Genomic DNA, 24,838 nt, shown 5'->3' with positions numbered 1-24,838 from the left:
ATTCTCCCGCCAGTGCAGATCGTTGGCACCGCCGTGGCCTTTGCAATTGGCATCACTGCAGTCCGGCGCCAACTCCAGCCGCTATAGCTACCCGCACCAGGCCCCGGACAGCAGGGACCCTCAGGTAGGCTGGAAACCACAATGGGGGCTGCCAGGCTTTTGGCCCTTCTGGACCCCCTGGGCCTATCAGGAGTGCCAAGGGGCCCCGTCCAGGGCAAGTTACTTGGTGCAGCAGTCCCGGTCCCCACACCGATGCCAGACGATGCCAGAGGCTACAGTATCCAGGCCTCCAGCATCCCCCCAGGATAAACCAGAGAGACTGGCACCGAGTCCGGTTCTGTCCCATGGACTCCCTGCCCGGCCCAAGCCGGGGGCCCCTTCCACAGGATAAGGGGAGCAGGAGGACCAACCAGAGGGGGTCGAGCAGCAGCTAACCCCTTAGTCATCCCCGGATGAGGCAGTGGCGGGTACAGAGGTGTCCAGCCCTCCACCGATAGACCATAGAGCCCACCAGGAGTTGTTGCGCAGGGTTGCCCAGAACTTGGGGTTGCAGGCCGAGGAGACGATTGAGCAGGAGGACTCCATGGTGGACATTTTGAGCCCCGAAGGTCCATCCAGAATAGCATTCCCGCTCATTAAGACCATTCAGTCCAACTATAAGACCATATGGCAGACCCGGCCTCCAGCGCTCCAATGGCCAAAGGAGTGAAGCGTAAATATTTTGCCCCATCTAAGGGCTATGTGTTCCTGTTCTGCCACCCGAGTCCATGCTCCCTAGTGGTCTCAGCGGTAAACGAAAGAGAGTGTCATGGACAGCAGGCCACAGCCCCTAAGGCTAAGGAGGTGAAATGCCTGGACCTTTTTGGCAGAAAGGTGTACTCATCCGGGGGGCCTTCAGTTGAGGATTGCGAACCATCAGGCCACCCTCAACAGGCACAATTTCAGCTCCTGGTCGGCAGTGGGGAAGTTTAAGGACAACCTCCCTCAAGGCTCCCAACAGCAGTTCACAGCCCTGATGGACAAGGGCAAGACAGTAGCCAAGACCTCTCTCCGGGCCTCCCTGGATTTGGCAGACATGGCGGCTAGAACAGTCACGTTAGGGGTGGTCATGAGGCGCTCGGTGTGGCTCCAGGAGTCAGGCCTGCCGCCCAAGGTCCAGAATACACTCCAAGACCTCCCCTTCAAAGGGTCCGGGCTCTTCTCGGACCAGACAGACACAAGGCTGCACAGCCTCAAGGACTCATGAGCTATGCTTAAGTCGCTGGGTATGCACACCCCGGCGACCCAGAGGAAGCCCTTTAAGCTGCAGCCTCCCCCTCAACGCCAGTACCAGCCTCTCCATAGCCTTACTGAAGGCGAGGCAGGGATAACAGGCGATGGCTCAACAACAACAGTAACAGTAATGCGCTGGGCCAGAACCAAGGCCAGCACAAACCCCAGCCGGGCACTAAGCCACGGTTTTGAAGGTGTGATCGAAGACTGCGTACCAGACCAGACACTGGATCTGTCCCTTTGTTTCCTGAACCGCCTGTCCCGTTTCTCCCATGCGTGGTCCACCATTACGTAAGACCGTTGGGTCTTACGCACGGTGCCGAGGAATTTGGAGTGTGGGAGGGGGCTCCAGGCTGAGCCTGGGGCGGGGGTTGGGGTGCAAGCTCTGGGAGGGAGTTTGGGTGTAGGAGGGGGCTCCGCGATGGGGCAGGGAGTTGGGGTGCAGAGAGGGATCGGGGTTCAGGAGGAGGTATGGGGTACTGGCTCTGGGAGAGAGCTCAGGGCTTGGACAGGGGGTTGGTGTGTAGGAGAGGGTTTTGGGTGCAGGAGGGGATACGAGGTGATTGCTCGGGGAGGCTCAGGGCTGGGGCAGTGGGTTGGGCGATGCATACCTCAGGCGGCAGCACAGCGGGGTAAGGCAGGCTCCCTGCCTGCCCCAGCCCGTGCCACTCCGGGAAGCTGCCGACACATCCCTGTGGCTCCTGGGGTGGGGGGGGCAGGTGTGGCTCTGAGCGCTGCCCCTCCCTGCAGGTACTGCTGCCGCAGCTCCCATTGGCTGCAATTCCCTGTTCCCGGCCAATGTGAACTGTGGGGGTGGTGCCTACAGGCAGGAAAAGTGCGCAGAGACCTCCCACCCTTTCCTCCCATATGCAGAGACATGCCAGCCACTTCTGGAAGTGGCACGGGGTGACGGCAGGCAGGGAGCATGCCTTAGCCCCCCTGTCCCGTCGGACTTTTAGCGGACGGAGACTGCAATAGACTGCCAGAGGCTCGGTGATCGACTGACTGATCATGATCTACCAGTTGGTGACCCACTGCCCTCAGTGTTTCAAGGCCTAGCAGATCACAGGATAGTGCACTGAAAAAGTCAGGTATCACTTAGTATTCAGCAACAAACTCTTTTTTAGTTCTGTAAGACTAAAAGGAGGAGTTACGTAGTCTGTTCTCTAAATTGATCAGAGCTATGTAGTGCCTCTTAAGTACTTTGTTTCCACATTCATTATATCAGCAGCAATCTGGTACTGAAATTACATTTCAGATTTGTTGAGAAGGGAACTACAGCAGAGATAAATAGAAGGGAAAGAGATTGGAGGCGTCAGTGCTGAATAAATTCAGGATACTTGCCACATAAATCATGGGATGTGGTGTACACTTAAGTCTAACATGCTGCATAGCACACTGAGCCTTGAGCATAGCAATCATTTATGTTTACATGCACCTTTCTTAGAAATATTTCAGATAAAAATATGACTAACATAAGAACATTGGTGAGACTAGTTGAATATTAATATTATTATAATGTAAAACATGGGAAGTTTTGCTGTAACTTTTTGCCATTGTTTTCGGGGTATTTTTTTGTATTTGTAACGTCTGAACTAGACACATTTTCTTTAATTATTTGAAAGGAAATAGTTGCAGCTGGAAAATACACTCAGTATGCTGTACTAATCTGGTGGTGAAGTCTGCAAGTCTATGTGATGAGAGAAATGAGATCAAGTTTCACAGCCACATCTGAGATGAAATACTTGTGAAAAGTGTAAGGGCTAATCTAACACACCTTTTTAAGAGGATGAAATATAATGTTAGAACAATGTCCTTATTACTATAAAGTTAGTTCTTGGTGGATTTGACAACCCTATCAATCTGTGAAATAGGCCATTTTAGCTGACTTTTGTGTTTGACTGACATTTGAAGACAAAATAAATGTGCACGGTATAGTAAAAGCCATACTGCTTTTTGAGAAGACATATTTCTGTCCAATGAGTTGTAACTGGATTTTTCTAAAAATGCCATTATGACATTCCAAGATGCACTCCAGACCAGTGAGGGGGTGTGTCGCTCTTGCCCTGCAACTTTGCTTTGCTGCTGTAACTGCTAACTTGGACCCCTCACAAACAGCCAGGCAGCATGTGGGTCACACCCTGAATGTCTGTGTATAGTTGCAGCGTGCCAGCACACTCCCGTCATATTCTGGTTTCCACCAACCCTGGTTACCACTTGCAGGATGACCCACACACACTTCCAAAAGGAATTAAAATCAGAAATGGTTACAAGAGAAATACAGAAAAAATGTTTCCTAGTACTGAAACTTAAACTAGAATTGGTTCAAGATGAAGTCCTTTAACACATGTTCCCAGTAACATTGCTGACCAAATTCTCAGGCCAGGATCTGCTCCCAAAGTCCAAAGGCTGTGAGCATGTGAGCCATGGACATTAGTAGAGGGTGAGAGATTCATAGATTATAAAGCCAGACGGCACCACTGTGATCATCTAGTCTTCTCTCCTGTATAACACACAGTACTGGATTTACCATGGTGCCATAGCGCCAGGCCCAAACTCAGAAGGGGACCCATAACACTCACTTCCTCCCCTCTCTCAGTGCTGCAGAAACGGAGCCTCAGAGCAGCAGGGATCCAGCGTGGGAGCTGAGAACCCACGGGGCCCTGGGAACTGTAGTGCCTTGGCCAGTTCCCTGCCTATAGTGCTGGCCTTGGAGCAGGGAAGGAACTAAATTTCCCAACATTCCCTTCAACAGGAAAGGGAGCGGGAGGGAGTGGGGAAGCTGAGACCCTATGCACCGCAGCTTGCTGTGAATGGAGAGCTGGCTGCTAGAAGGGCGGGGGGAACAAGTATACCGAAGGAGTAGAAGGCTTTGGCCCAGATATCACCCTCAGAAGACTTTCCCAGACTGGATTAGGGATACTGGTGTGACCTCACCTGGCAGTCCCCAAAGAAGGAACTGGGTGGACTAAATGGACAGTGCACCTCTCTATCTGAAGCCTAGCAAGGGAGGTATGTGGATCCCTCCAGAAGTTAAAATGAAAAGTAAGGGAGGGGAGGCTTTGCTAGAGGACCTGGGCAGCTTCAGATACAGTACAGGAGGATTTCCACTTCCAAGCCATGAAAGTAGAAATTGGCTTTTCCTTTCCAGATTTATCTAATATTCAGAAAGGGAATCTAGCTCCAGCCTTCCAGATTTGAACACCCTCAAAATTCAGGAGTGCTCAAGCTCAGTTTGGGCAGCTGTTACTTCATTTCTCCCTTATCAAATATGCTGATGCACTGTAATTTGCTGTAGAAACAGTAGAATAAAATTAAGCAACAAATGCTGGGGGCTTCCCAGTGCTAACGAGGACTGGAATTGCTATTTTCAACAGCCATTACCAGTTTTTGTTTTTTTTGTTTTGTTTGTTTAAAATGAAGACAGTAATATTGCATCGGCAAATTCCCCATAGAAACGAAGAGTGGAACAAAAGAATAATAAAGGCACCTCAACTTTTCCTCATTTATGTAGGACAGTCTTATAGTATGGATCCAGATATCCTCTAATCACATAAACTGAAAATTGTTCCACTTTACTGCAGTTCTGTAACCATGCGGGAACCAGTCCTGTCTGCATTCTGTGCACATCCAAAATTTCTTACTGAATTCAGAAGTGCCTTGCTTTTGTGACCATACTACCTGATATTTTCAGCCCTTGTAAGCAAAGTAGGTTTACATTTAGTAATTGGGCAGGAGGCTTCTCAGAAAAGGTTAGGTGCTGTAGGAGGTGTTGCTTATTCACTAGGTAATGTGAGACCTTCCTGTTACAATAGTAAACCAGGGCAGCATAGAATGCACTTTGCTTCTAGAATGAGGTCCTTTTGCTTCTATACACAGCCCATTAAAGACAATGAAAAGACTCCCACTCACTTCAAGAGGCTTTGGACAGAACTGGTTATACACAGGGTAACTCCACTGTCTTCACAGGGTCCTGGTCCTACGGGGGGGGCGGGCGGGTGGGCGGCATGTGAGCTTGTGGCAGAGCTGTTGCTCAATGATGGGAACCTCCTGGCGCCCCAGCCTTCAAAATCATGCAGGCTGCACTTTCTGCATGACTGTGCTAGCTGAGGGGTGCATGGGAATTGGTGGCCTCTGCTGCAGGTGATGGGCATCTCAGGTACTTAAAGCCATGGCCTAGAGGAGGGAAGTGCATAACTGCAGAGTCTGCAGCTGCCTAGAGCCAGCGCTGAGGATTTAGAGTTCCTAGTGCCACAGTTGCAAGGTTCAAGCATGCTCAGCCTTGGAATTGCCACCCCTCCCTTGCTAGCAGCTGCAGCTAGCTAAGGCTGGCCTCTGGCAATTGGCCACATGGCTATAGCCAGAGAAGCTGCAGGTGGCTCTGTGACTACTGGGGGGCTATTAAGCTAGAGCAGATAAAGAAACTGGAGTTAATCTCAAGAAACAGAGGTCACCAGTAGGAAAGGAATGTCAAGGGGAGCAAGGAAAGAGGAAGCAGGTTAGGCTTGCAGTGGGAGGATAGCCCCAGCTGGTTGGGGAGCATGTCCAAAGTAGAAAGGAAGCAAGTATGGGGAGAGGTAGTGGTGATCAGGGAGCAGAGGGAGAAAGGCTGGTGTCTTCAGATTCCCAAGAGCTAAGTCCTCATTTGGGGAAATGGTGTTTGCAAGTGGCTTGCTCAAATGGCAGGATGGGTGCTGAGGGAGGGATTTGTCAGAACTGATCAGGTATCTGCTGGCTTTGGATCTTTGAGCTGAGACTAGGGCCACATACGGTGACTGGTGACATAGGGTGGTAATGGAGACATGGCTATAGAAGGTCTGAATGAGGAAGGAGATAAATCTGTGGGGAGTTTCCCTGATCACTATGAAAGTTCTGCTCACTGTGGACACTGGTATACCCATATGGGTGTACAGCTCAATGAGAAAAACTGGGGGCTGAGGGAGCTGCGTATGGCAATGCATATAGTCATGTAGAGGTGTGGGATCAAAATGAAAAATGTCTCTGAGATTCAGTACCGGGTATACACACCAGACCCACACTCGGAGCCCACAATGACCACATAGGGGCCCAGAAATACGTTTGCGGAAGGGGTTGGAATGGGGGCAGGGAAGGGGAGGGAAGAGGCGGGGTAGGAGCGGGGCCTCTTGGAAGGGGTGGAGTGGGGGCGGGGCCAGGACAGTGGGTCCAGGGTGGTCAGTGGTGCAGCCCTCGGGCCAAGGTACTAGTCCTCATGTGGCCCTCGTGGTCATTTGAGTTTGAGACCCTTGATCTAGTTGCAAAAGAAGAGCATATATGGAAAAAAATCTTTTTATGTTTTTACACAGGGCAAAATCTAGACAGCATGCTCCATGGCACGGGAATGAAGACAAATCCTGACCAGAAGAAACAGGCAAATGGGATAACATTGGCTCCAGAGGACACCTTACCTTTTCTACAGTGCTACTGTTCAGGACATTGTCCGGATGACGCTATTAATAACACATGCATGTAAGTAGTTTGCACAAGATGTAGAAGTTTGGCAAAGTTTGGTTATCTCTCTCTAATACTACTGTTAGGGTTTGTCAAGCTATTTGATTAGATTTATTTGTTTCTATAGAATCTTTTCGCTAAAAGGATACAAAACTGCTCTCAGGATAGTGTGTGCGTGTGTGATTTTTCCCACCACAGAAATGGAACCATTTTGGGAGTGATAACAAGCAGTCCTTTTGTCCCAACAACACTGTCTTTAGGGCAAAATTATAAAAAACTTATCCAATTGAAGCTACAGTAGGTAATACATGGTCAAAATGTAAATCTCTCTATAATGTTTCATGTGAATTTTCTTGTATATTGATACAACTAGTGCTCAGAATGTCATATTACCCCCTGTTATATAATCACTAAATTCAAGTTTTTTCATATTACTTATGCATCAGTAGCAGTGATAAGGATAGATTGGAAAGAGAAAATCCCAAGGAGAGCTGCTGAATCAAAGGTTTAGAAGAGTTTGTGAGGAAGAACAGAGATAGCCTTTTAACTTCAATAGGTTTAAGTTCCATTAAGATAGTTTTTTGCATTAATTACACATCTGGTGAACTGAAGAAAATGTTTTAGTAAACAGAATATAAAGTACAAATATTGAATGTTAATGTTGGGTAATAATGGCTGTGATTCTTGTCGAATAAAGTGATGTTGGAAGATCTCAGGCTGCAGTTCCTTTTTTCAGGTCCGCTTGGCCTTTATGCTGAACAGCATCAGCCCTAATTTGCGCTACTGGCATGACAATGAAGGAAGTGGCTGTAACAGAGGTGTTGCTCCTCTCCTGATTTTACCCTTGCCCTACAACCCAACCATGTTCCTTCCATCCACTAACCCAATCATGTAACCTAACCATGTTCCTTCCATCCACAACCCAACCATATTCCATCCATCCATTTCCCCAAAGTGGAGGTGCTGAATGGGGAGTCTGGCACAAAGTGACAGAGCTGCTTTCTCCAGCTTTCTGTCCTGTTAGAGGGAGAATTCTCCACTAGCTATTTCCAGCCAGCTTAAAGTCACTTTGCTCTGCTTATACACACGGCATAATCGCCTAGAGAATCAGCCCAGTGCTCCCCCCAGCTATTAAAATATATCTCAAATTGCACTGAAGAAGCCTGGTGGTGACAGGCCACAAGAGCAAAGCTTAAGTAGTTGTTCATGTCACCAGAGCCCCAAGATGGAATTGTAGCTTACTCAGGTTTTTGTGGTGGTTTTGAGTAATAATTTTAAAATTGTTTGCAGTTTCCCATCTTTCTTTTCTTCTCCTTTATTTCAGTCTTCCTTACGCCATCTATGTTTCTTCTCCTTAACACCCTCTCCCCGACCAACAGAGACATTCAAGGTCCTTCTCTCACTCCCTTTTCCCCTGATACTTGGAATTTTGTAATCATTTTACATTACACTTCAGAGATATATAACAATGTATATTTTTCTAATATTACTTTTTATACAGTTTGTCCCTTCATTTTGACACAGATATTAAAATGTGCATATACCCATTTTTATAAATGTATCACAGGCTTCCCATATTTTAGAAAGTCACCATATACTAAGAATCCAGCCAGGAATATTGTGGTCAAGAGAATCTAGATAATCTTTACTCTTCCACAGCCTTTCTTTGTCCCATTGAGCAAGTCATCTAGCTTCTCTGAGACTCACTGTCCTTACTGCTAAAATTGAAAGAATAATCCTCATCTGTATCGTATAGGAATTGTGATGTTAAAATCATTGTTTGTAAAATGCTTTGAGGACCTTGCGCAGAAGCTGCAAAGTATTATTAATCATCACTGTGTTATTAAATGTATTAAGATATAAATAGTAGGGGAAATGTCCTTACAGCTACAGCCTCTTGTATGTGAAACAATTTATCTAGATTTCTGAGGGAATTTCATATCTTTAGAACAAATGATATACAACTTTCAGGTTTATAACTTTTAAATGTAGAAGATACTAAACTAGAGGTAAGGATTATGATTTTGGTTTTAAATTCCTTTATACTATCAGAAATTTTGTTGCTTTTTATCGCCCTCTGGTGATGGTTTTTAATATCCTTATAGCATTTTTCCTTCATTGGTCTATAACCAGTGCATATGGAACTATTACCGTATATTATTGCTACTACTGGAAAATTAACAGCATTTATGCATTCTGTTTGAGCAGTATGTTTATGGTAAAATACTCAAAAATATACAGTTTCTACCTTCTATCTCCATTGTGCACATGGAAGTCTATAAAAAGGTATTTTTGTTAAAGCATAAACTATTGAGATCCAAAGCTATTAATGCAGTAGATACACTTAAATTGCAAGTGGTTTTTAAAAGTTAACAGGTTTTTTTTTTTTCCTGCCTGTAGAGACCTGTGTTGAGGGAGTTATATTCCCTGTACTGCTTAAAAGCCAGGTCACATAGCAGTGCTATGCATAGAGCTCCCATTTACAGGTTATGTTAGTGATTTTTATCAGCTTCTCCATGGACAGATAACGCTGAATTTGGGTCTTTGTAGGTAAATAAATGGGTGAGGTAGATAACGTAGCTCAAAGTCCACCCTGTACAGTAAGGATCACAGGAGGCTTGATTTTTGGTCTCAAATCCTATGCTTCAGCCACACTTCAGTTCAGAATACCTAACCATCATGCACTCGTGGCCCAATATGACTATTTAGATTACAACAAATTTAATTCCTTAATTGACCACCCATCAGAGGAATATCTTGACCAGTTTAAGGCCATTGCACAAGATGGTTAGCTCTTGGCGAAGACATTGCTCCAGGCCTCCTTGGACACTTCCGATACTGCAGCATAGTCTCTATGCACCGCAGTGGTCATTAGAACAGCTTCTTGGCTGCAGCTGTCAGGCTTCCCTTTAGAGGTTCAGAAAACCATAGAAGACCTCCACTTTGATGGTTGCAAGCTCTCTGCAGACTTGACTGATAGATCTCTCCACACTCGGACTCGAGCCACACTGCAGTCCCTAGTAATTTATACCCATGTAAATAAGAGGGGATTTAGTAGATCTCAGATGGCATGAAGTACATACCCAACCCCATATTCAGTGTATCATGGACCGTCTGAACTCCAGTCTAAGAGACCAAGATACTAAAAAAAAAAAAAATTCTAAAAAAAATTTTCCGGCTACATTTAATGAGCCGTCCACATCCTCCAAGCGATAGTTTTGCTGGCTTGGTCAAGAGTATCAACCATCCAGTCGACAAGGGTTTACAGCTACAATATCTTACCATTCTCTGTCCTTTCAGATGCCATCTCCCATTTTCAGGCTGCCTGGGAGAATATAACATCTGACAAATGGGTTTTAGAAACCATAACATCTGGTTACACTATCCATTTCAAATCTATCCCTCCTACCCTTTCCCCCCTCCCTGTCCCTCTTCGGGGACCCCTTCACAATCAATTGGTGGTGCAAGAGATGGCCTCACATCTACATTTAGGAGCAATAGATTTAGTTCCTGTACAACACAGGGAAAGGGGATTCTATTCAGAGTACTCCCTGATTCCCAAAAAGAATGGAGGGTGGAGGTCAATTTTAAACTCCAGGCTTCTAAACAGATATGTAAAACAGCAGAAATTCAGGATGGTGACCCTTGCAGCAATCATTCTCTCGTTAGAGTTAGGAGACTGATTTTGCAACTCTTGACCTACAAGATGCATATTTTCATGTCACTCTTCACCCTTCACACAAGAGGTTTCTTGACCAATACAGGATGTGCTGTTCTGGCCCATCTCCAGCCCCAAGGATAGTCTCAAAGATTTTGTCAGTACTTGCTACGTTATTTGGTTATAATCCTTTTCCCATATCTCGATGAGTGGTTGATCAGGGCACATCATATCAGGAAGCGTAGGCATCATTAAAGATAACGTGTTCTGTTTCAGAGCCGGGACCTTCAAATCAACCTCAAAAAGTCTGCTTTGACTCCACTACGGGGTCTAGACTTCATAGGAGCTCCTCTCTGTGCAGTGACAGGCAGAGCATATCTCCCTTATGACAGATTTCCCACACTTGTGAATCTCATCTCAAAGATTCATGGTAGTCCCCAAGTAACAGTAAGAGATTGTCCTCAATTGCTGGGATGGATATCAGCTTGAATCTTTGTAGTGCAGCATGCCAGATCACATCTCCAAGGTCAAAGGGATGGCTTTGAACGGTTTACAAACCAAGCAAGCAGAGCCTAGGCAGATTACTCTGTTCCCCAGTGGGTCCTAGAGTCATCCAGTTGGTGGAAGGACCTGACCAAAACCTGTGCAGGTATTCTGTTCTTTCAGAATCACCCTATCACAGTGATAATATCAGATGCTTTGCTTTTGGGTTGGGGGCACAGCTGGGACTCACAAGGTGCAAGGCAAATGAGCAATGCAAGAACAATTTCTCCACATCAATCTTTTGGAATTGAGTGGTCAAAAATGCTTGCCTATACTTTTTACCTCCAATCAGATTGAAGTAAGTAAAAATAATGACAATGTGGCATGCATCTATTATATCAACAGTCGGAGGAGAGTGTTCCCCATCTCTCTGGGCTGAAGCAATAAAACTCTGGAATTGGTGCATATCCAACAACATAGTCCATCTCCGCTTCTTACCTCCCAGGTATTCAGAACACCATGGCAGATGACCTTAGCAGACATTTGTTTCTGAATTACAAATTGGAACTGAACTGCTGAGTCTTTCACATGATATTCTTAGCTTGTGGGCTCCCAGAGGTTGATCTGTTTGCTACGGCATCCAATGCAAAATGTATCAGTATTGCTCCAGAGCGGATCTCAATCCCCTATCCTTAGGGGATGCATTTCTCATCTCATGGACAAAGGGACTTCTCTGTGCAAATCCACTAACACCATTACTGTTCAAGTTTCTCAACCAGATCATGTCAGAGTCATATTGATTATACCTACATGGCCAAGATAAGTCTGGTATCGCTATCTAATCAGAATTGCCCGTCATTCTGAGTAGAGGCTTCTGGTCAGTCCTTGCCTACTGACTCAGGATGCAGGTTGGACATTTCACCCCAACCTACGGAATCTGAGGCTCCAAGCATGGTCCTCAGTGCTTCTCGGGAATAGAGATCCTGTTCCTCAGAAGTACAGGGTTTTTTTATTAAATAGTATAAAAGAATTCACAATAAATTCTTATTTCCTGCAGTGGACATGATATTATCTTTGCTTGAAGTCAGCAGACTTCACCGATTCACTCTCTTCCTGGTGTATTGGATTACCTGTTGGAATTGAAAACATCAGATCTTTCTCTATAAATTCCATTAGGGTTCACTTAGCAGCAGTAACAGCTTTTCCCAGGCCCGTAGAGAATTTTTCACTCTTTGCTCAAGCTGTCATGGTAAGATTCTTAGTGATTTGTCAAATATCTCCCCACAAATCAGAAATCAGAAATCCTACTCCTAGCTGGGACCTGAACCTAGTCCTTAACTTAATATGAAACATCCCTTTGAGCCACTAGTTATGTGTTCTTTATAAGATTTATCAGTGAAGACAGCCTTTCTGGTAGTTATCACTTCTGCGAGTGATGGTCCTAGTGTGTATTCCCCACATGGGATATGCATGAGCACCATGCATTTGAGCCTGGAATTTTTTTGCAAGCAGTGTCCGTTAGCCTCCACATGCACCGTAGCTCTACTAATGCTCTAAACCAAAGGCATGAAAGGTTGTATGGATGTTGCTTCTCCAGTTCCTTCTTACCACCACATGGCCTGAGTCAAAATCTTTGGTGTCCTCAGCTTCTTTTTACTGCACCATTGCTGTAAAATATTGTATATAGTTAGTTTTTACTACTCTTTATAGTATAGTCTAGCACAGGATGATTAGTGTTTTTCCCCATTTCTTCCCTACGCTGGGACTCCACCCCCCACCCCCAAAGAAGTCTGGGATTATGTCCAGGCTCCCCAGGTTCAAAAACTGCTTCCTGCCCTTGCTTCTTTTTGGTGAGTGACCCTTAACATCAGTGCTGCCTCTGCTTCCTGGATGAGGCTATTTCTGCCACATGCATTATCTTAGTGGATGAGTGCAGATTGGGGGCTTAAACTTTCCTCCAAACTGCAAAGGATGCAGCAGATACTGTGTCTGTGGCATTGACTATGACCATTGTTATGAGGTTATGCAACTCATGGTTGCAGTTCTCCAGTTTATCTAGAGATTTGCAGAGTACCTTCCAAGATCTGCCCTTTGATGCTGTCAGTCTATTCTTTGAGAAGGTGGATGAGTCTCGCCACTCCCTCAAAGACTTGAGGACTACACTTTTTCTCTGAGCGTTTATATTTCTGCGCCTAAGAGAAAATACCATAGATGGGTTATAGGGCAACACTGCCTTCTGATGGTCCTTGCTTGGGGGTTGGTTGGTAGGATAACATTGCCTAGTGGTCAGAGTTTAGGCCTGTGACTTGTAAGGGTGTTGTTGGTAGGGGAGTCCAGGCCCTCCACTCCACTGGGCTCCTATTCAGGACCCTTCGAGGTTTATCAGTGATATGAGAGCCAGAGGCTGCTCTCTGTGGGCCACTTCCTATTACCACCTGCAATTGTCCCAAAGTTGCTATCTGGGCTAAGGCAGTGTGAAGGGTGTCCTCTCACCACAAGGCACCTTCTGGTGGTTGTGTGTAGCGTGGTAGCTCTCTTCCTCTCTTGGGCAGTAACTGCCGCCTCCTGTGGTATGGCCCACCCTCCTGGGCCTGATCAGTCCTAGGGCTTTCCCTTGCTGGAGGTAGTCCAAGGGGGAATTAACAAAACTCAGAATCCATATGAAAGGGAAAGCGGAAAAACTTCCCTCTCAGGTTCTCTGTAGCAGGTCCTCCCTTCCCTCAGAGAGGAACCTTTTGGCAGGGGAGAGATTCTGTCTTTCCCTCAGCTCTTCTCTGCATGAGCTGCAGGTTGCAGGTCTGCTGTCTTTCCTGGTCTGCCACCAAATAAGCTGCTCCGCTGCCTTTTAACTCCTCCTTCAGTTGGAGCATTTCTTACAGATGTAGCGGGGTGGGACTGGCTGTGCCCAGAGCAGTGCCTTAACCCTTTTTGCCCAGTGTGTGGTTTGTCTACCCCATTACATTCATCCTCAGCGTTTTTACCACCAGTGTCCTCAGGAGTCACCAAGCAAGAGACAGAAGGCTTATAGACCCAATAACCTAGCCTCTGCAACATCTAGTGCCACACTATACTCTTGACCCCAGGCAGAGTTTTTCTTTTGACAGGACTGTCGAGACCCATGTTTCTTTACTGATGTCACATCATTCCTCTCCTCTGATTTTTGGAGGCCACCGTATCCAATTTGCCAAAAACTGGAGGAGCCTAATTACAGATAAATATGTATTAGAGAATATTCATGGTAGCTAGCAGAATGAGTTTCTGGTAACTCTGACCCACAAACCACCTTCTGGTTCCTTTTCAGGGACAGCTCACAAAGAGATTCTGGGGCTTGTGTTAACTACTGCACTAAATCGGCGCCACTGCCATTGATGTAGCGGCATCAATTTAGCAGGTCTGGTAAAGATGCACTAATTCAATGGGAGAGTGCTCTCCCATTGACTTCAGTACTCCACCTCAATGAGAGGCGGAAGTTGTGTTGACAGGAGAGTGTCTCCCGTCGACATTTACACGCTTTAAGTTGATGTAAGTTACATGGTCTTAAATTACATAATTTAAATAACTAGGGTAATTTAGATCAGTTTACAGCATTAGTGAAGACAAGGCTTTTGTGACAAGAGGTGAACTCCCTTGTCCTCATGGGAGTCAGGGAAATGTTTCCACCTCAACATCAAGGAAAGGGATTCTATCCCCCTTCCTTCTTGATCCCCAAGAAGAATGGGGGATGGAGGCCAATTCTCAATCTGCGATAGCTTAACAAATACATTTGAAAACCAGAATTCAACATGATATCCTTGGCATCAATAATTCCCTTGTTCCTGGAGGGTACGGAGTTTGCAGCTCTCAACATGAATGAATCATATTTTTACATAGACATCCTCCCACAGGAGATTGCTCAGGTTCCTTTTCAGTCAGGACCATTACCAATTCAGAGTCCTCCCCTGTGGTCTTTACGAAGTTTTATTTTCTGTAGTGGCAGCTTGGAAGCCTGTAAATTCCTCTCTTCTCATTCCGTACCTTGAAGACTGACTTCTGATGAGCAGTTCCTGTGAGGACATTCAGCAGGTACCCAGTGTTCTGCTCAGCCTTCTGCCTTCCCTTGTTGTCTGCGTCAATCATGAAAAATCCACATTGACTCCCATGAGGTAATACATTTTATAGGGTTATCATTGGACTTGACCGCAAGAGCATATCTACCTTGATGAGGGTTCGGTCTGTGAGCGATGTCATACGTTAGGTCACTATCAGACCCAGGATGTCAGTCAGAGCTTGTCTTTCCCTCAGCCACATGGCCTCATTCATATACAGGATGCGATTCACCAGGCTTCATCTTCGCCGCCAACAAGCCTGATTTCTGTCCATGTACTAACCAAAGAAGGGCAACATAAACAAGTGGGGGGAGCGAGATCTCTCCCTCTGTGCGTAGAGGCAGTCACCCTCGGGAATTGGTACATCAGCCATCACACAATCCTATCAGCAGCATATTTACCAGGGATGCAAAATTTCCTAATGGACTGCCTGAGCAGACATTTTTCTGTGAATCATGAACTGGGAGATTGATAATTCAGTTCTCAACGACATATTTCCCCAATGGGGAATGCCGGCCTGGGACCTTTTTGCCTCATGGGTGAACAGGAAGCTCCAGAGCCGTCCTGGGCAAGGGCTTGATGGGAGATGCCCTGCTGGCAACATGGAAGCGTTGTCTGGAGTATGTCTTCCTTCCCACTACATGGATACTAAAAGTTCTGTGGAAGATGCATCAAGACAGAGCTTAGTCATCCTTGTTGTGCCTAACTGGCTGAGATGGTTCTGGTTTATGAACTCAGTTCAACCACATTGCCGGACCTTCTAACACAGCATAGGGGCAGGTTCAAGCACCTGAATCTGGGACCCGTTGCAGCTCAGAGCCTGGTATTTGGATGGGCATCAGAAATAGAGCTCTCATGTTCCAAAAGGGTGTAATGCATCCTTAACCAAACCAGAAGAGACTCTACAAGGAGCTGTTACTCAGCAAAATGGAAGCATTTTTCCTCATGAGCGCATCAATGGAACTTGTCTCCAGAATCCACCTGCATCCTTGCTGTCTTAGAGTGTTTACTTACCTTTAAGTCTTTGGGTCCAATGATCAGTTCTCTGTGAGTGCCATTAGCAATGATCAGCACTTTCCATCCTCTGTGGATAACCACTCAATCTTCACTCATCCTGTCACAGCTCAAATTTCTGAAGGGGATTCTCAGCCATTTACACCAGTGGTGAAGTTTGCATCTCAGTGGGAGCTTAGTTTTGTTCTAGTCTCTCTCATTGACCCTACCTCCCATCCTGAGCCACTAGCCACATTTTTGGTAGTTCATCTCTCCATGAAAGTGGCCTTTCTAATAGCTATAATGTCAGCCAGAAGAGTCAGTGAACTGGGAGTAGTCACGGTGGATCTGTCATATACTACCTTCTGTAAAGAAAAGGTCTTGTTACGCCCCACTCCAGGTTCATCCCTAAAATAGTTTCAGTTCCTTATGAGTCACGTACTCCACTTATCTGTATTTTTTTTCAAAACTGCATGCCAAGGATGGAGAGAGACAGCTGTGGTTTAGACATCTGAAGGACTTTGTCCTTTTATCTGATAAGAACAAAAGACATCAGAAGGACACCTAAACTATTTATTTTCTTAGCAGAATGATCAAGGGAATCTGCACAGAGACTTTCAAAATGAATTTCAGGTTGTATAACCCTTTGTTACCAACTAGCTCGTGTTTTCCCTCTGATGGGTGGAAAGAGTTCATTCTACCAAAGGGCAAACTACTTTGGCTGCATCTCTGAGAGACGTACCCTTCCTAGAGATATGTATGGCAGTTACTTGGAGCTCTTTACATACCTTCATGAGTCATTACTCTCTGGTCAAGTCGTTCACTGTGGATGCAGCTGTGAGGGCAACAGTACTACAGTCAGCTGTCGCTTCTGCATCCTCGCACCCACCTCTTGTCTGACTAGCGCTTGTTATTCTCCCATGTGTGGAATACACATAGGGACCATCAGTCGAAGAAGAAATGGAGGTTACTTACCTGTAACTGAAGGTTCTTTGAGATGTGTGGTCTCCATCTGTATTCTAATACCTGCCCTCCTTCCCCTCTGCTGCAGATTGTTTGGACTGTAGTAGGAATGAGCAACTAGAGAGGCATTGGCCCGCACCACCTTTTATGCCCTTGTTTCACAGCACGAGGAGAGCTACAGTGCATATACAGGCCAATGGACACTGCTGGTAAAAAATTATGGACTCAAGGCCATGATGTGCATGCATATTGTATGTGTGGAATACAGATACGGACCGTACATCTCTAAGAACCTCCAGTGCCAGGTAAGTAACCTCAGTTTCTACCCAAAGGGTTGGAGAATTGGGGGCTTTAATGGCTGACCCGCTTTTTACAGTATTCACAATAGAAAGAGTGTCGCTACTGGCCCATCAAAGTTTTTTACCTAAGGTGTCCTCAGAATTTTATATTAATCAAATCATTAATCTCCTGCTTCTCTTCCCCCCTCCCCACCCCACCCCCAAAAAAACCCCACATTGGTCTAGTCAAAAAACCATATTCCATACCCTAGATATCAAGAGGACATTAGCATTTACCTAGATAGGATGAAACCAATTAGAAGATCTCCTAGACTATTTGTATCTATTGTGGACAGAAATAGGGGTTTGGTAATTTCTAAACAGAGGTTATCAAAGTGGATTTTCAGTTTTATTAAGATTTGTTACAACAAATCTTATGTTCAGCCCCCTTCGAGAGTGATAGCCCATTCACAAAAGTAGTGTTTGCATCTTTGTTAAGGATATGCCAGTTGTAGACCTCTGTAGATCGGAAGCTTTGTCCTCTGTTTATACTTTTTCTAATCATTATCCCTTGGTGCAGCAAGATCAGAGGCAGATGTAGGCTCTTCTGTATTGAACTCTGCTCTGAACCTTCTGCTTCCTAAGGGGGGAACTGCTCAGGAGTCACCTGAAATGGAGAACCCACAGGAACACTACTTGAAGGAGAAGCGGTTACTTACCTTGTGCAGTAACTAGAGTTCTTCAAGCTGTGTCCCCCTGTGGTGCTCCACCACACACCTTACTTCCCCTCTGGGACACACGTCTCAAAGAGCTTCAGTTACTGCACATGGTGAGTAACCTCTCCATCTTTCGGGCTAGGTCATTTCTGGCAGAGTAATTTAACATTATGCCAAGAAAAGAGTAAACCCAATCTTTCCCTACAATAAGGGGCTCTCAAATACTCTCCAGCATGTCACTGTTCTATGGTAGACATACTAAGAAAATCTTAATAGTTATATCTCAGAATGCTAAAGATTTCAGGTTACTAGGTAATCTGAAAAATCTGATCCTTTTTTAAAAAGAACACATCATCTTGGAAAATAATGGATTAATTTTCTCTGTTGAAGGTTAGAAGCCTTTTACTAGCTTCTAAACGTGAGGTTTATATTGAAAAAATATGTATCTTGACCAGTGTCTTCATATTGGTACCCTCTGATTTTAGTTCAGACAAGAAAAAACAACTCTGTACCTCATTTCCTTTAGTCTCACCCACACTGTCTGGTGATTAGTTTATAATAGGACAAGAAACATTGTAGGGTGCACATACCTAATTTTCATAAGTAGGTTGATTGCCAGTTAATTTTGCACAGCAATTGGTGAATTGAAATGATGTGTTTTTCCAGAACTAACGGGCATTGCTTTGCCATTGTTGAAGAAGATGAACATGGAGAACCCATGCTTGCTTCAGGTTGCATGAAGTATGAAGGTTCAGATTTTCAGTGCAAGGTACAAACAAGTTCATTTATTTTTAAAATTGTCCATAAAGGGAACATGATGGAGATTATGCAGGATAGCTGTGAGCAGTTAAATCTATGCAGATCACAACCACTTCAGTAAGGACTTTGCATATTGCCCTTTACTATAGTGGATGATGCTATGCTGTTGACAAATCAAGACCCCAGTCCTGCAGTTGACTGCAAACACGCATCCTATCTGTTTCAGGATTGGCAGCAAAGTAAGTACATGAAACACACATTCAAAGGGGGGCAGAAGAGAAGAGGGCTGAGCTGAAAATTTTGTTTTGTCTATGGGGGTGAAAAAGGAAACAGTCTGTGGGCCAATATTTTCAAAGGTGACTACTATCTTTGGGAGCCTCTATTTCTAGGTGTCCAATTTGAGACACCTTTAAAGGGGCTTGATTTTTCCAAAAGTCGTGAGCAACCATGTTCTGAAAATAAGGACTCTTTAAAGAATCTTGGAATGGACACACAAACTCATTAGTCTCTTGAGGAGTGGTGGTAATATATAATTTAAATATAAATTTTGAAAAGCTAACTTCTGCCATGTTAATGTTGTACTGGATCTGAAGAAAATTCCTTTGACACTCAACTGTTATGCTGAAATATGTGATATTTATATTAAATTTCATATTGTGCAGCTAATTACTGGATACAGTATTTCTACGTGTGTGTGATATGCAGGGCTGAACATGGGCATGCACCAGGGCTTAACAGGACTTCCCTGCAGTTGCAGCTCAGGGCTTCTGTTATCCATACCAGGTCTGTGTACTTGAACTGAGAACTGGGTGACTCTTTCCCCTATGCTGTCGATGACTGCTCTCCCCTGGAGGAGGAAGCTACCTGATTTGAATGCAAAGTGGGGACAAGAGTCAGACCTTGGAGGGAATGTGGAGTTGGATATTGGGAACGAGTTGGGCTGGGCAATTCGACTGGGTCTAGGAGCCAGCGATGGGCACTCTAACTGGTTGGCAAGAAGGCTGGGACTGCGACTGGGAGGGGAAACGGGGTATGTGGGGTGGGGGAGGGGGAATGGAAGGCCTTAGATGAGGAGGAGTCAGGGATTAGCCAAATTAAAGTTGCACAGACAACCTTATTTCTGGCATTTTCTAATTTTTGAATGCTTGACTTATCTTCCATAATGCGTTAACATAGTTTTTGGGTGAGTGTGTGTGTGTAAATATGAATATCTAAAGAGCAGTGGTAGTTGTGCCCAATAATCTACCAATGAGACGTCTACACATGTGTCCAGTCTCCCTTATACTATAAACAGATTGCAAGCAATGGAATTGTTGCATGCAAATTAGCTGTATAGGAAGGATGGCAATTGGTTATGTTACCTCTCATATCATAGTGGCCCGACTAAATTGTTAACTGAGCTGTTGACTAACCATGTCTGTGTCTTATATAATCACAACAATCAGATAAAATAATCATTAATAATTTAGCTAAATTACAACCTAATTTCTTAAACATAGGCCATGCACAAGATTTCAGTTAGACTTTTCAAACTTTCAAATTATTATTCCATTATCAACACCAGATGGGACAAAGGAAAAACTGACAAGTGCTAAATGTATTAAAAACCCATTTTAAGATCAATTTTAACTTGTTAATTATCAGAAATTAATTCTGTAATCAGAGTATATGCCATAAATTTGGGAGAGGATACATGATATATTTTTCATACATAACCAAGAGCAGGGGTCTCAAACTCCCAGCCCGCAGGTCATCTGCGGCCCAAGAACCTCCCCAAAGTGGCCTGCGGGGCTCCAGCAATTTTGGGACCGGGTCTCTCCCTTGGTCCTGCCTGCTGCCCCTGGGTGCTCTTCCCTCCCACCCCACCCCATCCCCCGTCTGCCTGGTGATTTACAATGGCCAGGTGCCCCTCCCACCACCGGCAGTGCAGCAGAGCTGAGTGGCTTCTGCCTGCTCACTCCTTGTGTTTGCCAGCCCCTCCCTGCAGCCCCGGGGTGGGGCTGTGCTGTGCCTCCATGCGCTGCCCCTGCCTCGAGTACCCCTGCGGCCAATGGGAAGCTGCGGGGACAGTGCCTCGGGGCAGCAGTGCACAGAGGCCCCCCAATCCACCACGCCTTGGAGCCCCAGGTAAGCACTGCACCCCCTCCCAGAGCCTGAACCCCCATCCCCTCCCCACATAGCCCCATAGCCCTCAAACTCCCTCCCAGAGCCTGCACTCCCTTCCCTTTCCCACACCCCACCTCCAAACTCCCTTCCATAGCCTACACCCCTCCTCCCTCCCAGAGCCTGTACCCCCACCTGCTCCTCCTGCACCCCCACGCCCTGTCCCAGCCCAGAGCCCCAGGTAAGCACTGCACCCCCTGACCCCCTCCCAGAGCCTGCACCCTCATCCCCTCCCCACATAGCCCCATAGACCTCAAACTCCCTCCCAGAGCCTGCACTCCCTCCCCCTTCCCACACACCCCCTCCCACCTCCAAACTCCCTTCCATAGCCTACACCCCTCCACCCTCCCAGAGCCTGTACCCCTACCTGCTCCTCCTGCACCCCACGCCCTGTCCCAGCCCAAAGCTTGCACCCAAACTCCATCCCAGAGCTTGCACCCCAATCCCCTACCCCAGACCTCCTCCTCCACCCAGAGCCTTAGGCGGGGGGGGAGTGGAGTTTTGGGGGGCAGGTTCTGGGCGGATTTGAGGACTGGCACTGGCCCTAAAGTAAATTGAGTTTGAGACCCCTGACCAAGAGGATTGAATCCCTGTTTTATGTTCAAAACAGAACTCAGTCTTAACTATGTAATCTCCACAGTACTGTACATCTATACCATCTATAATATCATTCTAGTTTGGCCATTTCAAAACTTTTGAGTTATTTTCTCTTATTCTCCATTTATAGGATTCCCCAAAAGCACAGCTACGTCGGACAATTGAATGCTGTCGAACTGATTTCTGCAATCGGGATCTACAGCCCACACTACCCCCACTTGGTAGTACAGGTAAACTGCTGTTTTATCAGTTTATACAGACTAATCTGGAATGGGTTTATTCTTCTTGACGAATTGATGTAATATTAGGAGAAAGTGTAGGACTGGAGTATTGCCCTTGCCTCTGTTTCTTTTCTCATTACGTCCTTTGGTCTGAAGGTCTGTGCTAAATCCTACACTTGCCAACTCCATCTTCCCCTTGACCTGACCTTCACACTGCATTTTCTTCTTTCAAACTTCTCCATTTAAGATGTTCCTCTGCCCAGTAATCATCATTTTAATTTTAGCGACTTCTGCATTACCTCTTTTCTATGTCTCATTCTCTTTCATTCATACCTGTTCCAGAATTTTCAGAGCATCTGCTGCCTCCTCATACCTGCGTGCCTTACTCTGACTATGTGGTCACTGTCCTTTTGTTCCACACTTTGCTTACCTGGTGCATTGTTTTATCGTGTCATCAGTCTGCAGCCTAGCTTTTTCCATAACTTCCGCTGCTACTTTTGCTGTGCTGACTGTCTCTGAAAGAAGTCTCAGGACCACATCCAACTGTCCCTACTGTAAATTTTCTTTCTCCTGCTCTGCTCCTAACAACTATTATATCTTTGTTCATTTCTTCAGTGCCAGAAATTCCTTTCCATCTTAGACCCTTTGCTCAAACTCTTACCTCCCTAGGTCTTCCTAATTTTTTGAAGCCAAAATTGACAGGATTCATCAAAAGGTCTCTTACTCCATAATCACTTTGTTTTTGGATTGTCTGCCTTTGCAACTGTGTTCACCTCCTAGTTCTCTCAGCTTTCATCGACCTCTGGAACCCCAACTTTTACTTATATAAATATTTAATAACTATCCTAAACTTTGTATAATAGTGCCTTTATACAAGGAGCCTCATTTGTCGCTCAAACTCATTGCCACTTCACAGATATCTCTGTACCTTAGCTGGCTGCTATGTTTTTGTTTTGTTTTGTACTTTTAGATTTTGACAAAAAAAAACTTTCCTTCCAAAAAACCTCTCAGCTCCAGTCTTTTCTGCCATATGATCAGCAGTAGCATGGGGATTCAGGTGGAACATAGGGCCCTGCAGTGACAGTGGAGTGTGCTCCGATCCCTTCTGTAGGAAGCATTTCTGACCCATTTTTCCCCTGGAATTTTCACTCTCCTAAGGGAGAAAGGGGAGAACCTACAAAATCTAGCTAGTGAAGTAGTGTGTTACTAAATGGAACAGCAATTATTTTTGGTTTACGTATCCACCTTTATAAAAGCACATAGCCTGTGCTACAGGAACAGAACAGGAATTATATATATTAAAAAAGTCAACAAGACTATGATTGTAAATGGACCTCACAGTCCTTTAAAATATATCATATTCCTGCCTTTCCCTTGTCTCCAGCTTTATTTAACTCCCTTACTTTCATTTGAAATAGCTTGGAAAAACAGGTGAGTCTTAGAGTCCCATGAAGATCATATGATCTGTAAAGTTTCTGATCTCTCGCATTTCACCTTAGACATTAGATCCTGTTTACATTTTCTATTTTAGTGAATTTATAGTTATTAAAGGTACCAGATTAGACATTTCTGGAAACTGTATTCTTGTGTTTATTCACAGACAGCAACTGGAAGTTTTGCCCACTATGCTGTCAGGGGAAAGGAAACTGAACTAGACAGATGTGAATGTAGTTAAATTTCAGTTAAATATTGGCTTCTCTAATAAGATAGCCCTGAAGGATTGTGACGGTTGCTCTTGAGGTATGGGCATGGTACTACTAGGATTTGTTCTGAGACTACCAAGCTGTGATATGTAGACCACCCAACAGCCATCAGGTGGGAACATTTGATAGCTATCAATCGGGACCAGATTTAAATAAATAACCTAGAGATGGAAGTCTCTATATCCCATTGTCAATTTTGTGAGTCAGCCAGTCTCACAGGAGAGATTGGATATATTGGCGAGATTCTGGAATTACCTTCCACTGTTTATAAGAAGTGCTACAAGAACTTCAAATTCTATCTCGACAACCACTGAAGATAGATAGAAGTACTTTAGTCTCATGTCTCCTCTGAAATTTGCCTACTCTAACAGTACATGAAATCCTTTACAGCAAGTTCAGCAGTGCTAAGGAAGAGTAATTTACCCATTGCATGGGATGTTGGACAGTCAGATGTGCAAAGTTGTTGATAGAAGAATACGTGAAGTTACCAGTAAGGTTTTGCGTTGGTATGAGTGTTTTTTTAAGCTGGAGTATATATAAGGGGGGAGGGATAGCTCAGTGATTTGAGCATTGGCCTGCTAAACCCGGAGTTGTGAGTTCAATCCTTGAGGGGGCCCTTTGGGATCTGGGGCAAAAACTGGGGATTGGTCCTGCTTTGAGCAGGGGGTTGGACTAGATGACCTCCTGAGGTCCCTTCCAACCCTGGTATTCTATGATACTTTTGGTATCTGTTGGAAATGAAAGCCTTCAGGAGCATTGGAGTGAGTTACCACCGGCATTGTAGGCAATATTAAGATAGCAAGGAACTTTATATAAGTATGTATAAAAAATGTGTGGCAAACCCTCAGTATTGTCAGTGTTGCTCCAGAGAATAAAATCTGATGCTTTGCAATTCTTTATCCCTGCTGCCCCTTTTGGAAGGATCCCTGATATTGCTGAGTGTAGCTGTAGCTCCAAATGAAAAATAATATTTTATGGGGAAGAGGTTTACAAAATTGGCAGTTACAAAATACATAATCTATGAGAAAGTGACTGATAAATAGAATATTTTATTTATACTAGAATCTGATTACTGGCAACTTTTTAGGAAATAAGTATTGTAACTGTTTTATTTTTTTAAACAGATGGACTTTTTGATGGGAGCGTTCGTTGGATGGCAGTGCTGATTTCTATGGCAGTCTGCATCATTGTTATGATCATCTTATTTAGCTGCTTTTGTTACAAGTAAGGAGAAGTACTTCCTTCTGCACTAGTATTTTTTCCTGTATGATGATATACAAAATGACTTATTCTAGAGATGTGTTTAGTTAGAGAGAGAGAGAGAGATTTTTAAATAGCTCCAAGAGGAAACTAGTTAAATGTAACTTTACATCTCTATGGACAGTGGTTTATAGTGTTAGGTAAAAATGTGGACATTAACATGTTGTATGGAATTTCATAGAATTTCATGTCTTATTCCAGCAGTGTGTGAAAACTGT

The 24,838-nt window shown here is 44.9% G+C and overlaps 1 protein-coding gene across 1 annotated transcript in view; it reads left to right on the top strand.

Moving 5' to 3' along the window:
* Window positions 1-24,838, top strand: part of BMPR1A (bone morphogenetic protein receptor type 1A) — a 172,012-nt gene that overhangs the window by 96,910 nt on the left and 50,264 nt on the right. The window contains exons 4-7 of the mRNA XM_073353348.2: window positions 6,597-6,759; window positions 18,584-18,686; window positions 21,567-21,666; window positions 24,485-24,584. Coding sequence (XP_073209449.1) covers window positions 6,597-6,759; window positions 18,584-18,686; window positions 21,567-21,666; window positions 24,485-24,584 — 466 coding nt within the window. The remainder of the gene's footprint in view (window positions 1-6,596; window positions 6,760-18,583; window positions 18,687-21,566; window positions 21,667-24,484; window positions 24,585-24,838) is intronic.

This window comes from Lepidochelys kempii, chromosome 7 (genome assembly GCF_965140285.1).
Source record: "Lepidochelys kempii isolate rLepKem1 chromosome 7, rLepKem1.hap1, whole genome shotgun sequence".
Lineage (NCBI taxonomy): Eukaryota > Metazoa > Chordata > Testudines > Cheloniidae > Lepidochelys > Lepidochelys kempii.
Note: the sequence above shows the minus strand (reverse complement) of the source record. Positions and strands in the feature narration are given on the sequence as shown.